This window comes from Rhinatrema bivittatum, chromosome 1, assembly GCF_901001135.1.
Source record: "Rhinatrema bivittatum chromosome 1, aRhiBiv1.1, whole genome shotgun sequence".
Classification (NCBI taxonomy): Eukaryota; Metazoa; Chordata; class Amphibia; order Gymnophiona; family Rhinatrematidae; genus Rhinatrema; species Rhinatrema bivittatum.
The window spans coordinates 815,229,909-815,243,835 of record NC_042615.1 but is presented as its reverse complement, the minus strand read 5'-3'; the positions used below and the strand labels follow the sequence as shown (position 1 = coordinate 815,243,835).

Below are 13,927 nucleotides of genomic sequence, written 5' to 3'. Positions count from 1 at the left end.
ATTGGTGTTTGGTAAAGCTTTCAAAATTTGCATGAGTCTTTAATTATTGGATATTCTATTCATCAGCTGTTTTGAAATTATTTTATTAGTATGATTTTATAATTATGATTCATGATTTATATATCTTGATTTTATTGATTGTTTCACGAGGAATGGTGACATTTTTGTTTTTCCATTGTTGCACTGTATAGAGTCTGGCGTGATGCGTTTTACAGTTCAGTTTTTGTCTGCACATTTCTATTTATACTTTATGTGGCTTTATTCTGTATTTGGTGAGGGTTTGTGTTTTGCATGCAAAGACTGAGATGAAGCATTCTTTTAGCATGTGGTTTCTCTGTAGGGATCTGTAGTAGCTTGGCCTGTTCTGTTTTCCTGACAGGAGGTGTATTGATATTTTAGATTCTGGTGTAATATTTGTTGTTATTCTTTGAGTGTTGGCAAATAGTAATGTGTTGATATGGGAGGACCATGCCGAAATATAGAGGTGTGTACATATATATGTAAATTGTATGTGTAAATTATATTGTATATGTAATTGGGTACCCATGGGCCAGTATGGAGAAAAATCCCTCGGGCCACTATTTTCCCACAAGCCCTGCTTAACCCCACTGGGCACAGTTACCTCATTACCCTCTCTAAGGTCAGTACAGATTTATTTATTTATTTATTTAAATGCTTTTAAAATATACCGACATTCATAGGACATATCATGCCGGTTCACAATCAACATTGTAAAGGAGGAAGAGGAAATTACAAATAACAGGGAGGGGGGAGGGGGGGAGGTGGAGCAGTGAAGGAAAAAGGAGAGGATGGGGGTCAGGTGACAGTAAGCGCAGAAGTTGCGGGAAGGAGAAAGGTAGTGAAGTGCTAGGGGAGAGAGAAATTGATAGGAACTGTGTTAAAAAAAACTGAGAATAAAAAATTAACAAATTTACAAAATCAGCAATTCCCTAGGATGCAGATAAGTCAGAACTGTAGGTCCTCCTGCAGGCTTGCAGAAGCAGCAGGCAAACAATGTCTTCAGTATACAGAGTTAGACCAGCACTGGCCCCACAGCTTGGGACTTGCCCGCAATTATTCCGGGTCCTGACCTCAGACACAATGTGCCCAGTCATTGAGAAGAGAGGCCGTCCTCAACTCTGAATGCCTTCCCCTATCACCTGCAATCCACTACAAGAGCGGACTGAGCACGGATGGAAAGACCTGAAGATTACGATTAAGGTTCGTATCAACCTTGTTCCAATGTATCCGCCCCAGGGGCGACAGTTCAGTTCTCTGTAAACCAGTGCAATATGTATTCTATACAGGAACATCGGTATATAAAAATTATAAATAAATAAATAAGATTGCTCAGGACACTGTCCCTGTCCACATGGTGAGTGGGTGGAGAGTGCAGCATTGACCTCTGAAACTGGAAGTATCTTCTGCTTCTACATTTTAGCCCTCAAAACGGGCTTCTCTCCTGACTCCGGTAACTGCTTGGCTGCATGAATCTTTTCTTCCAGGTGCACATTATTTTTGGAAATATTTCCCAGAACGTCCTGAGCTCATCGAGCAGCCCTGACAGTAATTAACTAAGGCGTGCACTCTTGAAAGTTTTGCCTTTAGGTTGTTTCGCTTTGCAAAATCAAACAAGTTCCTTCCAAATAAAAAAAAAAATAATAGAAGAATGACAAGAAGCGATGCATGAAGGCGAGGGCCTGTGGCTGGCAGCCGGCGCAGCCCCTCCCCTCCTCGATCAGTGCTTAGGCAGGCAGCCGCCCCTCCCCCCCTGTATAAATGCTCGCAGAGCCCCAGCTCGGAGGAGGCGTCATGAGGCTGCCGGTGCTCCTGACCTGCTTTGCCCTCTCTGCTCTCCCAGCCTTGGCAGGTAAGGAGGCGACGCGAGGAGCCCTGCAGGGAGAGGGGGGTTAGGAAGTGCAACGGGACGCACTGTGACTCTGCCCCTTGCAAACTGGGTGCCAGGTCATGTGGAAAGGTGGCCGAGTGAGCTCGGATTCAGGAGAGAGGGGCGCAGGCTGCACGGAAGGACCCTTACTAGCCTTTCTCTTCTTGTGGTTCCTTTGTAAGTTTTGCCATGGAATAGAGGGGTCCTGCCCGCTGATTCATTCTCTTCTGAAATCTCTTTACACAAAGTACTTAACATTTAGGGCTTCTGGTTTTAGGAGTTGTTTATACAGTGTAACTTTCGGTGCGTATTAGGGGGTTTGGGTACATGTATTGGGCTCCTTTTTCTGTTATTTCACAATACTCTGGTTGCAAATGTTTTGGTACATGGGACATTTATTTATTGAGATTTTTATATTTTGCTTTTTGGCACTCCAAAGTGTACATCAAAGCGGGTTGCATTCAGGTACTATAGGTAGGACTTCTCCCCCAGGTATGTTTTCAGTGCTCTCCTCCCATAGCAGGTCCCCTGCACTGTCTCTCCAGATCCCCAGCACTCTTTAGTCCTGGGGGAAGTCTGGGCTACTGCAGAGTGCAGAATCTGTGGAGAATTCCCCCCTGCGCAGAATTGCCAGCGAAGGTGAAGGCCCCAGTGAGAGTGAATGCGCGTAGAGAGGGGTGTGTGTGTGTGTGTGTGTGTGTGTGTGTGTGTGAGAGAGAGAGAGGAGGGGGAGGGGAATGGAGAAGGGAGGGGTGTGGGGGAGGGGGAAGTGAGAGCAGATGGAGGGGTGAGAGAGAGAGCGGGGGGGTGAGCAGGAGGGTGAGAGAGACCAGTGTGGTGTGAGAGAGATCAGGGAGGGCAAGCAGGGGTGTGTGAGAGAGATCAGAGGGGATGCTTGAGTGTGGCTACCAGAGAGAGGGAGCCTATATGAGGAGATTGTGAAGGAGTGTGTATGTGTGAGAGAGATTGGGAGTGTGTGTGTATGAAAAAGGGTGCTAGCCTGTGTGAAGGGATTGTGTATGTGTGAGACAGAGCCTCTGTGAAGGGCTGCATGAGAGAGAGACATAGGTGGCCTGTATGAGGATGAGTGCGTGGGAGAAAAAGGGAGCTTGTAAGGGTGTGAATGCAAGAGTGAGGGAGCCTGTATGAGGGGATGTGTGTGTATGTGTATTAGAGAGAGGGAGCATGTGTGTGAGAGAGAGAGACATAGGTAGCCTGTGTGAGGGTGTATGAGTGAGAGGCAAAGGGAGCTTGTGTGGGTGCGTATGCAAGAGAGAGGGAGCCTGTATGAGGGGATTTGTGTGTGTGCAAGAGAGTGAGGGAGCCTGTATGAGGGTGTGTGTATATGTATTAGAGAGAGGGAGCATGTGCGTGCGAGAGAGTGAGGGAGCCTGTATGAGGGGATGTGTGTGTGCGAGAGAGTGAGGGAGCCTGTATGAGGGTGTGTGTATATGTATTAGAGGGAGCATGTGCGTGCGAGAGAGTGAGGGAGCCTGTATGAGGGGATGTGTGTGTGCGAGAGAGTGAGGGAGCCTGTATGAGGGTGTGTGTATGTGTATTAGAGAGAGGGAGCATGTGTGTGAGAGAGAGGGAGGGACAGAGAGAGCCTGTGTGAGGGTGTATGTGTGAGAAGGAGAGGGGGAAGGGGGAAGAGTAATGAAGTCAGGCCTGGGGAGATAGAGGAAGATTGTTCTGGAGTCAGGGAAGGGGAAGAGTGCTGAGTCAGCCCTGGAGAAGGGGGGGGGGGGGGAGAGAGAGAGATTGTTCACCAATCTTGGGGTGACCACAATACAGCAAGTACCTTAGGGTGACCATAATGCTCCTCCCATTTCTGGAAGAAAACCAAGATTAGACGCCGCAGTCTTTTTCAAAAGTTTATTGAAGTGGAGACGTAGGTATTTTAAAAGCCCGACTCTGGCCGAGTTTCGCCGTTAACAAACGGCTGCCTCAGCGGCTAAAAACAAATAATAAAACACATTAATTAACATATGCAAAAGTGAAATAAAAAATCAATCAAACCAATAATGTTAAAAGACCATAAGATACCATATATATCTAAAAGATGTACGTATATCATAAAAAGGTGACACCGAACCGTGACATTACTACACGGAAAGAATGGAATTCTTAACATAAAAAAGTACAGATTCATTCAAATAGAAGACTTGTGTAAAATAATCATTCGCAAATTCTAGTTTGCCCATTTAAAATTATCTGGAACAAAATAATTCAATTAATAAGGTAACTTTACCTCAGTTTGATTAGGACTCAGGTTGAAACGAGTGTAATCTGGACAATTATGATCCGCTATGAGACTGAAAACTTAGCGCTGCACCGGGTCATAATTAGAGCACTAGAAGGAGCGCTGCATCAAGCCGCACAGTCAAAACAATTCGAAGAAAGTATCAAAAAGACAAATGTCAGTACTAACCAATTTTAGTGGACATGCTATGGCGCTGTTTAGATACGCCCCTTATTTGATTGACAGACCTTAATGCCGCCCCTTTGTTTTTATTTTTACACATTTTTGACTAAATTTATTTTTATGGCAACAAATTCATGTTTAGAACTTTTAGTTCGATGATTTTTACAATAAATTTTACTTTTCAATTATGTTTTGTTCCCTGAGGATTTTGGCTCCAAAGTTTGTTTTAAAAGATGGCTCAGAGTGAGGTTCTTAATGTTTGCCAGGCAGATGGGGACGAGCATTGGAACCAGAGTAGAAGGTATTATGTTTTTTATATATGGTTTAAATATCGGTTTAACTCTAGTTATTAGCATGTTCCAGCCAAAGAAGGATTTTTTATGGACATTAGAAGACGGTAATATTCGTTATCACAATTTGATAGACTTGGCTTAGCTTTCAAATTCCACCGTTTTCATTAGCAATCTTTACCCTATACTCAGCACTGCTACAATTGTTTGTATCCCAGCGCCGTAGCATGTCCACTAAAATTGGTTAGTAATGACATTTGTCTTTTTCATATTTTCTTCGAATTGTTTTGACTGTACGGCTTGATGCAGCGCTCCTTCTAGTGCTCTAATTATGAGCCCGGTGCAGCGCTATGCTTTCAGTTTACTTCATGTTAGTCGAAGCGCTAAAAATTGCACAACAATAGCATTCGTGTTTTGGATGATTGCGATGTGTGGCGGTGAGGTATCGCAAATGTAAATACACAATGATATCTCCCTATATAAATCATTAATATGATGTTTTTCCCAGTTCTCATTATATGAATTTATGCGGTTTGAAGTGCTGGCAATTTGCAGTTTGCCATCTCATTTGAGATATAGACTTAAGTAATTGCGTTCACAGTGGGTTTTTTTGTCTTTTCTTTTTCTTTTTCCTGTTCTGTTTCATTTCTTATGCACATAAAGATTGTGATGAGAACGGTGGTTTACATTGCTTTGACTATTAGGTTTGGATCCCAGCGCTATATTATGTCTATCAAAAATGTTTAACAACGGTATCGGTCCTTTTGATACATTTTTTTGAATGGTTTTGACTCTATGGCTTGATGCAGCGCTCCTTTCAGTGCTCTAATTATGACCCCGGTACAGCGCTGATTTTTTAGTTAACCTCATGTTAGTCAAAGCGCTAAAAATTGTACAGCAATAGCATTTGTCTTTTTGAATGATTGCGATGTGAGGTGGTGAGGTTTGGCAAATTTAAATACATAATGGCATTTGCCCATATAAATTATTAATGTCAATTTATTTTCAATAATAATAATTTTTTCTGATAATTTTTTCCAAGGTTAGTTTTCATTATATGAATTTATGTGGTTTGAAGCGCTGGCATTTAGTAGTTTGTCATTTCATTTTAATTATAGATTTAAATAATTGCGTTGACAGCGATTCTTTTTCCTTTTTTAATTCCCTTTCCATTTTATTTCAGCGCTGCTAGAATCACAATTGCTAGTCATGCACACAAAGATTGGGAGGAAAATGGTGGAATCCCTTGGCTTGACAACTATTTTAGATTCATACGATTGTTTGAATTACATTGCGTTCAGACTAAGTTGAATAGCCATTTATAAGTCATTTTGGATTATTACTTTTGCATTATTTATTTATTTATTTTATTTAACATTTTTCTATACCGAACTTCATGACAAGCTTCATATCAGGCCGGTTTACATCGAACTTAGGGGTTAACTGAACAAAACCATATAACAGGAAGGCCGAAGCGCAGATACAAGTAACAGGGAGAAAGAACTTGGGGGCTAGAGTAGCCAGGAAATAAAGGACAGAAAAAACTGGAGAATGAGAACTTATGAATATACAGTGGCTGGGTCGGTCATTTAATCTATTGGGCTAAATGAAAGAACTGTTGTAATGTTTGGCTTATGGGAAGGCTTGGATGAAAAGCCAAGTCTTGAGTTTTTTTCGGAAGGTAATCAGGCAGGGTTCCAGTCTTAGATCAGTCGGGAGGTTGTTCCAGATGATGGGGCCAGCTGTGGAGATTGCCCGTTCTTTCGTGGAGGTTAGACGAGAGGATTTAGTTGGGGGAACTTGAAGGGTTCCTTTGTGTGCCGCTCCAATGGGTCTTGCAGATGTGTATAGTTTGAGTGGGAACTGAAGGTCTAAAGGTAGTTGGTTGTGTATGGATTTGTGGATAATGGTGAGTGCTTTGTGCAAAATTCTGTATTTAATAGGTAGCCAGTGTAGGTTTCTAAGTATAGGAGTGATATGAGTTCTCCGGTTGGTGTTGGTTAATATCCTGGCTGCTGAGTTCTGGAGCATCTGTAGTGGTCTAGTGGCAGAGATCGGGAGTCCTAAGAGGAGAGTGTTACAGTAGTCAGTTTTGGAGAATATTGTCGACTGAAGGACAGTTCTGAAGTCCTGGAGATGGAGGAGGGGTTTGAGTCTTTTCATGACTTGGAGCTTATAGAAACATAGAAACATAGAAATGACGGCAGAAGAAGACCAAACGGCCCATCCAGTCTGCCCAGCAAGCTTCACATTTTTTTTCTCTTACTTACCTGTTTCTCTTAGCTCTTTGGTTCTATTTCCCTTCCACCCCCACCATTAATGTAGAGAGCAGTGATGGAGCTGCAACCAAGTGAAATATCAAGCTTGATTAGTTATGGGTAGTAGGGGAAGTAACCGCCGCAATAAGCAAGCTACACCCATGCTTATTTGTTTTACCCAGACTGTGTTATTCAGCCCTTATTGGTTGTTTTTCTTCTCCCCTGCCGTTGAAGCAGGGAGCTATGCTGGATATGCGTGTAGTATCAGTTTTTCTTCTCCCTTGCCGTTGAAGCAGAGAGCTATGCTGGATATGCGTGAAGTATCAGTTTTTCTTCTCCCCTGCCGTTGAAGCAGGATATGCATTGAAAGTGAAGTATCAGGCTTATTTGGTTTGGGGTAGTAACCGCCGTAACAAGCCAGCTACTCCCCACTTTGTGAGTGTGAATCCTTTTTTCCACATTTCCTCTTGCTGTTGTAGCTTAGAGCGATGTTGGAGTCACAGTAACCATGTGTATGTTTATTGAATAAGGGTATTATCTCCAGGCAGTAGCCGTCATTCTGGTGAGCCACCCACTCTTTATTGACGGCCTCTTGATTTTATGGATCCACAGTGTTTATCCCACGCCCCTTTGAAGTCCTTCACAGTTCTGGTCTCCACCACTTCCTTCGGAAGGGCATTCCAGGCATCCACCACCCTCTCCGTGAAGAAATACTTCCTGACATTGGTTCTGAATCTTCCTCCCTGGAGCTTCAAATCGTGACCCCTGGTTCTGCTGATTTCTGCTTGAAGAAACAATCCTTCGTAATATTGTTTATAGATTTTTTAAGGTTCAAATGGTTATCAATGGTGACTCCTAAATCTCTAACTTGAGTGGTCTGAGGAATAGAGGTTGTCTGATCATGGCTGGTAGAATGGTCGGTGGAGATGAGAAGGATTTCTGTTTTGGCTGCATTGAGGACCAGGTTCAGGCTGGAGAGTAACTGGTTGATGGACTTAAGGCAGTTCTCCCAGAAGGAGAGCGTTTTTGGAAGGGATTCTTTTATTGGGATCAGGATCTGAACGTCGTCAGCATATAAGTAGTGGATTAGGTTAAGGTTTGTGAGGAGCTGGCAAAGAAGCAGTAGGTAGATATTGAAGAGGGTGGGGGATAGAGAGGAGCCTTGGGGAACACCTAGAGTAGATTTGAAGTTAGGAGATTCTTAATTATTGATAGTGATCTTGATAGATTGATAGATTATCATTATATAGGTAGTTTTCTCGGGGTTCCCAATTTATCCCTAATTTTTTAGAACCTATATCTGTTGCTTGATAAGATTTCTCTTTAATTATATAGTTGTTGTTACCGCAGAGTTTGATAGATGTGTTTTATTATTACTTTTGCATTATTATTAATTATATAGTTGGTGTTACCGCAGAGTTTGATAGATGTGATGCCAGAGTGGGAATCCAACAGATACATCACATCAACAAGATTATGTTTTTCATATAAAAAAGGAAGGTTAGTACAAGATTGAGCATAAGCTCGAATTTAATAGCAAAGGAGAAAATGAATTAAATATAATGATATCATATATATATATATATATATATATATTTAGGATCAATCTCATAGCGGATCATAATTGTCCAGATTACACTCGTTTCAACCTGAGTCCTAATCAAATTGAGGTAAAGTTACCTTATTAATTGAATTTTTTTTTCCAGATAATTTTAAATGGGCAAACTAGAATTTGCGAATGATTATTTTACACAAGCCTTCTATTTGAATGAATCTGTACTTTTTTATGTTAAGAATTCCATCCTTTCCGTGTAGTAATGTCACGGTTCGGTGTCACCTTTTTATGATATACGTACATCTTCTAGATATATATGGTATCTTATGGTCTTTTAACATTATTGGTTTGATTGATTTTTTATTTCACTTTTGCATATGTTAATTAATGTGTTTTATTATTTGTTTTTAGCCCCTGAGGCAGCCGTTTGTTAACGACGAAACCCGGCCAGAGTCGGGCTCTTAAAATACCTACGTCTCCACTTCAATAAACTTTTGAAAATGACTGTGGCGTCTAATCTTGGTTTTCTTCCTGACGGCTTCTTAGACCGCCTACCTTCGTGTTTTTTGGGACCCTCCCATTCCTGGGCCTCTCTGCCTCTCAGCTGTACCTTTGGCTGTTGGTTACACTAAACTCGGTGGCTCTCAGGGCATTTGAGCCTGTGCCGTTCCCACACCCCAGCGCTGCTCTCCTAGGAGTGAAGGAAGGATATGAGCTCAAATTCACTGAGAGCCGGCGGGTTTAATGCAAACAGCAATAGGTGCCGCTGATGGTGGTGGTGGTGGCCCAAGCAGCAAGGAAGGAACCCAGAGGAGGAGAGAGCCAGAGCCCAGAGGAAGAGAGAGCCAGAGCAGAAGGGGGAAAGAGGCCTGGGGCCCAGAATCCAGAGGAGCAGGGGCAGAGAGAGACCCAGAGCAGAAGTCACTGGGTAAATGTTCAGTTCCCTTTGTGCTTCTGCCTGGCCCAGCTTATTGGAGTCTCCCCACCCTCACACAGGCACAGACGTGCGCTTCTCAGTCCCTCCAAGTCCCCAGCATTTTACTGGAATCGGCCGTCATTTTGTCTGTCAGAGGAAGGGACCGGTGTGGTCTGGAAAGCTGATGGAGGACGACGTCTTTACTGATATTGGTCCCACCATCAGAACCTGGCAAGCATCCAGTTTCCTCCGGGACGAACACAGCTTTTCCAGCTCTGCCCTGCAGGTAGTTTAGTCCTCTGACTTTCTGTGTTTTGCTGGTCTCCAGCGCATTCAGGAAATCTCCAGCAAGATGCCGCCGAGAGAGGTCTCCCGCACTGCCAGGAGTCAGAAACGAATCCTGACGAGGGAGGCTCATGCCTGTGAAATCAGCACAGGGCCAAGCATGGCTACGGTTTTGGCCCATGACCCTCTGACCTTGTTTTGCTTTTGGCAGTTGCAGGAGCGCCAAAGGTGGGCCAGGCCTGCTGTACAGAGGTGGCCAGAGCCGTCCCCAGACGCATGTTCACGCGCGTGAAAAAAGTAACTTTCCAGCTGAACGACGGAGTCTGCAAGGTCGAAGCTGCTGTGTAAGTAAACATTGACTCCAGCACCGTAACCAAGAGCATCAGCCTGCATCAGCGCATTATAGGAATGCAAAACTCAGGGGTCGAGATAGACAGTGACTTTGTCTGGCTAGGTCTGACACTTAGCTGGGCAAACTGCCTGAAAGCACGACCAAGGTTAGCCTGATCCACTTACCCAGCTAACTTCCCAATAGCTGGGCCTGCCTGCACCACTCAATAATCTGGTATAAGGTAGACGGATAACGCTAACCTATCCACCCTCTGCCTGGCTGAATACGGACCTCCCAGTCTGTAGCAATAACGTAAGTGAGCACAGCCCAGAGCACCTCAGCTATTGGTGGAAGTGAGCAGAGTGTAAAGTGCTATGGGCCAGTGGTAGGAAGAGCGCAGCCCCTGATCGCTAACAGCTACGAGGGGGTAGTGGTAAGTAAGGAGAGCCGGCCGGCTGCTGGTGTGCGCGTCCCTGGGACAGTGTCGATGGCCCTATCATGGCCCGCCCCCTTTTAAAAACAACTTTATTGTGCGCCTGGCCGTGAGCATTTGAAAATGTGCGTGGTGCACGCGTGGCCCGGCCACACTCACATCTCCCCGTTTCAGCACGTGCCGGGCCTTAAAACCTAGCCCGTATGTGAGACCTAGCCTGCATTGTGGCCTTTGTGGTCCTGCTTCATCCAAGTCAGCCCCATAATTACAAATACGTGTAAAGTGAGGAAGTCAAGAAACCAGCCTAATGCTTTCCTCTAGAAACGGAGTCTTTTGGCCGCCCTCTGGCAGTGCTGGGTCCCAGTGACTCTGTGCATCATCTCCTGTATTTTATACCATTTTTTTATATTTCTCCCCTAAGGTTGACCCTCAAAAAGCAGACGCTGTGCATAGACCCCAAAAATAAAGACCTGATGAAATGGTTACAGAGGAGAGGAATTACTCAACGCTTTAAGACAAGCTGGACACCACCCTAGGAGAGACGACAGCAGGAAAACTGCCAGAGGAGGACAAAGCAGGAAATGAGAAGGCGGATGAAAGCTTAGAAATATCTTACAGAAGGACACCCCCTTTGCAATCATTGCTTTAAGTCACTACCATGCACCGCTGGCTCAATATTCAATGAACTGAAGGTGGTGGGCTCCATCATCAAAGCACTGCCAACCTAGCTCCCTTATTCCCATCCCTGTACACTTTAATCCTTACTGCCCTACAGAATGAGTAGCGTCATAGAAACGGGTGAGGGACGCTCAGGGTTTGGAGGGTGATCTTTGCCTTCAACACAAGCAGCATTTATCTGGAGATGCTACAGCAAGCCCACATCATCCGAGTTGGACTCCATCGAATACGTTCGGACAGCCCTGAGGCGCTGCTGGGGGGGGGGTGGCGAGTGTGTCTGCATAGGGAGGGCTCTCTTCACGTGTGGTAGGATTGCCCGACGACACAGGATCCCATTTGCAGAAGACGTGTTTCCATGGACCATGCTGGGAAATCAATGGATTCAGCAAACCTCTGACCATAGATAAAAGGAAGCTCACGTTCTCCTTTTGGTTGCTCATTTAATTATTTTCTCTTCTCTATAGCATACTTGTATTTCAAAAATACACATATTTGTAATGTTTTCATAAGTACAAATACATCTCTAATTCATTTGCACAGACATCATTAAAAGTAGTAATCATTCCTGTATATACGTCATAATACTTGAAGTAAAAGCTGAATGAAAATTGTAAAGATCTTTGTTGCAAACCTCTATGATTCCAATATGATGGGATTGTCCTCGAATCTTAATATTGATACAAGACTCCAATGTAGGTGTGCCCCGCAGATTAGAAACAGTGGAGGCTGTGCATTCAGATCTATCTCATGCATGTTCATGGTGGATATCCAGAAAACCTGACTGGCTAGGTGTGTCCCGAGGACTGGGTTGAGAACTCCCTGCATACAGAGCCTGGCTTCTTGCGGTTTCCAGTTCAGTTTTTTGTCCGCGCGGTTCTATTTATACTTTATGGTCTCTTTATTCTGTATTTGGTGAGGGTCTGCCTATCAGGCCGAAACAGTAAAGTCCGCGGGAGAGTGGGCGAATGCCCGCTCTCCCGGTGCGCGCACAGGCCACTCTCCTGTGCGCGCGATTCTGTATTTAAATGAGGCCCAGCGGTAAAAATGGGCAAAAGGAGGCGCTAGGGACACTAGCTCGTCCCTAGCGCCTCCTTTTGGACCAGAGTGGCGGCTGTCAGCGGGTTTGACAGCCGACGCTCAATTATGCCGGCGTCGGTTCTCGAGCCCACTGACAGCCACGGGCTCGGAAACCGGACGCCGGCAAAATTGAGCGTCCGGTTTTCGATCCGACAGCCGCCAGCAGACTACAATTTTTTTTTTTTTTTTTTAAATTTATTTTACTTTTGGAAAGTTTCGGGACCTCCGACTTAATATCGCCATGATATTAAGCCGGAGGTGCACAGAAAAGCGAAGAAATTAGCGCCTACCTTTGGATAGGCGCTAATTTCTGAAAGCAAAATGTGCGGCTTGGCTGCGCATTTTACTTAGTGAATCGCGCGGGAATACCTAATAGAGCCATCAACATGCATTTGCATGTTGCGGGAGCTATTAGGTTCGGCGGATTGGACGCACGTTTTCGGCCCCTTACTGAATAAGGGCTAAGGGAAAACGTGCGTCCAGTGGCGGGTTAACAGTGCGCTCCATCGGAGCGCACTGTACTGTGTCGGCCTGTGTGTGATCAAGGTGAGGTATTCTGCTGGCATGTGGTTTCTGTGTAGGGATCTGTAACATAGAAACTTATAAATGACGGCAGAAAAGGATCAAACGGACCAGCCAGACTGCCCAGCAAGCTTATGGTAGAATCCTCCGTGCCATGCAGGTCACCCCCATGCGCATCAGTTTCCCAGACCATAAAAGTCAGGGTCCTCGTCGGTTGCTGTTTGAATCCAGTTACCCGTTATGCGTTTTGATGAGGCAGAGAGCAATGATGGAGTTGCATCAACAGTATGAAGGCTTATTGGTTAAGGGTAGTAACCGCCACCTCAGCGAGTTACCCCCATGCACTCTTTTCTTCATTCCCATCCTTCAGCCTTTAAGGATCCACAGTGTTTATCCCATGCCCCTTTGAAATCTTTCACAAGTTTTTGTCTGTTAGGAAAACAGAACAGCCTCGCTTGTTCTGTTTTCCTAATAGGAGGTGTATTGGTGTTTTAGGTCCTGGTCATGTTTTTGGCTACTTAGTGTTACATTTTAAATCAATGCAAAATTTACGTTAAGATACCACAATCAAAAGCACCTAAATTCTTACGTGTTTAAGAGAGATTCCAAAACTAATATATAATTTCAACCACAAAATCACCTCATAAAATATTTTCTTCTGTTCAAATCTTTCAAAGTATAAAATTCAATATCCCAATTGAGTATCTTTTTGAAACAAAATTTCTACAATCATCTCTCGCTGACTTATTTATTTAAATTCATGCCGACTTATCTGTCCAGCCGTTCCAGTTCCCAACGTGGCCATGTTTCTGTCGGCATGAATTTAAATAAATAAGTCGGCGAGAGCTGGTTGTAGAAATTCAAAGAACAATTGTGCAGTTACAGTTTGACCTTCTTGGAAAGATGCATCTCTAAGTAATAACTTTTTCTCTGTATTAATTTAAAATATAATTTCTTAAAGACTGTCATGTGAATTGTGTTATTTTGACCAATATAAAGTTTGCAGAATTTTAAGTTTTTCTGCACAGAATTCCTCCAGGAGTATGTTGTGCTTTGAGTGAGCAGCCAGAGTGTCTCAGTATGCAGTGCGGGGGGGACAGGATTTGAATTCTGGGCCCGGAGGAAAGCCAGTGTGTGTGTGTGTGGGGGGGGGATGTAAAAAACAGGTTTTTTCCAGAAACAGCGAAAGTAAAGAGCAAAGGAGAGGACATGATCAGCAATAAAAGAAGCGGTGTGAACAGGTTCAGGCTGGACACTGGGGAAGGTAAC

At 44.2% G+C, this 13,927-nt stretch overlaps 1 protein-coding gene across 2 annotated transcripts; it reads left to right on the top strand.

The window, feature by feature from the left end:
- The first annotated feature begins 1,770 nt into the window (after positions 1–1,770).
- On the top strand, positions 1,771–11,629 carry LOC115078578 (C-C motif chemokine 27-like). 2 transcript variants are annotated; one of them, XM_029581509.1, is made up of 3 exons: positions 1,771–1,870; positions 9,829–9,961; positions 10,803–11,629. In XM_029581509.1, exons 1-3 carry the CDS (start codon positions 1,780–1,782, stop codon positions 10,915–10,917), a joined length of 339 nt encoding a protein of 112 aa, XP_029437369.1. In that variant the 5' UTR covers positions 1,771–1,779; the 3' UTR covers positions 10,918–11,629. The 2 variants fall into 2 exon arrangements, with proteins under 2 accessions (XP_029437369.1, XP_029437377.1); XM_029581517.1 differs by having other exon boundaries at positions 1,789–1,870; positions 9,835–9,961.
- Positions 11,630–13,927: the final 2,298 nt, after the last annotated feature.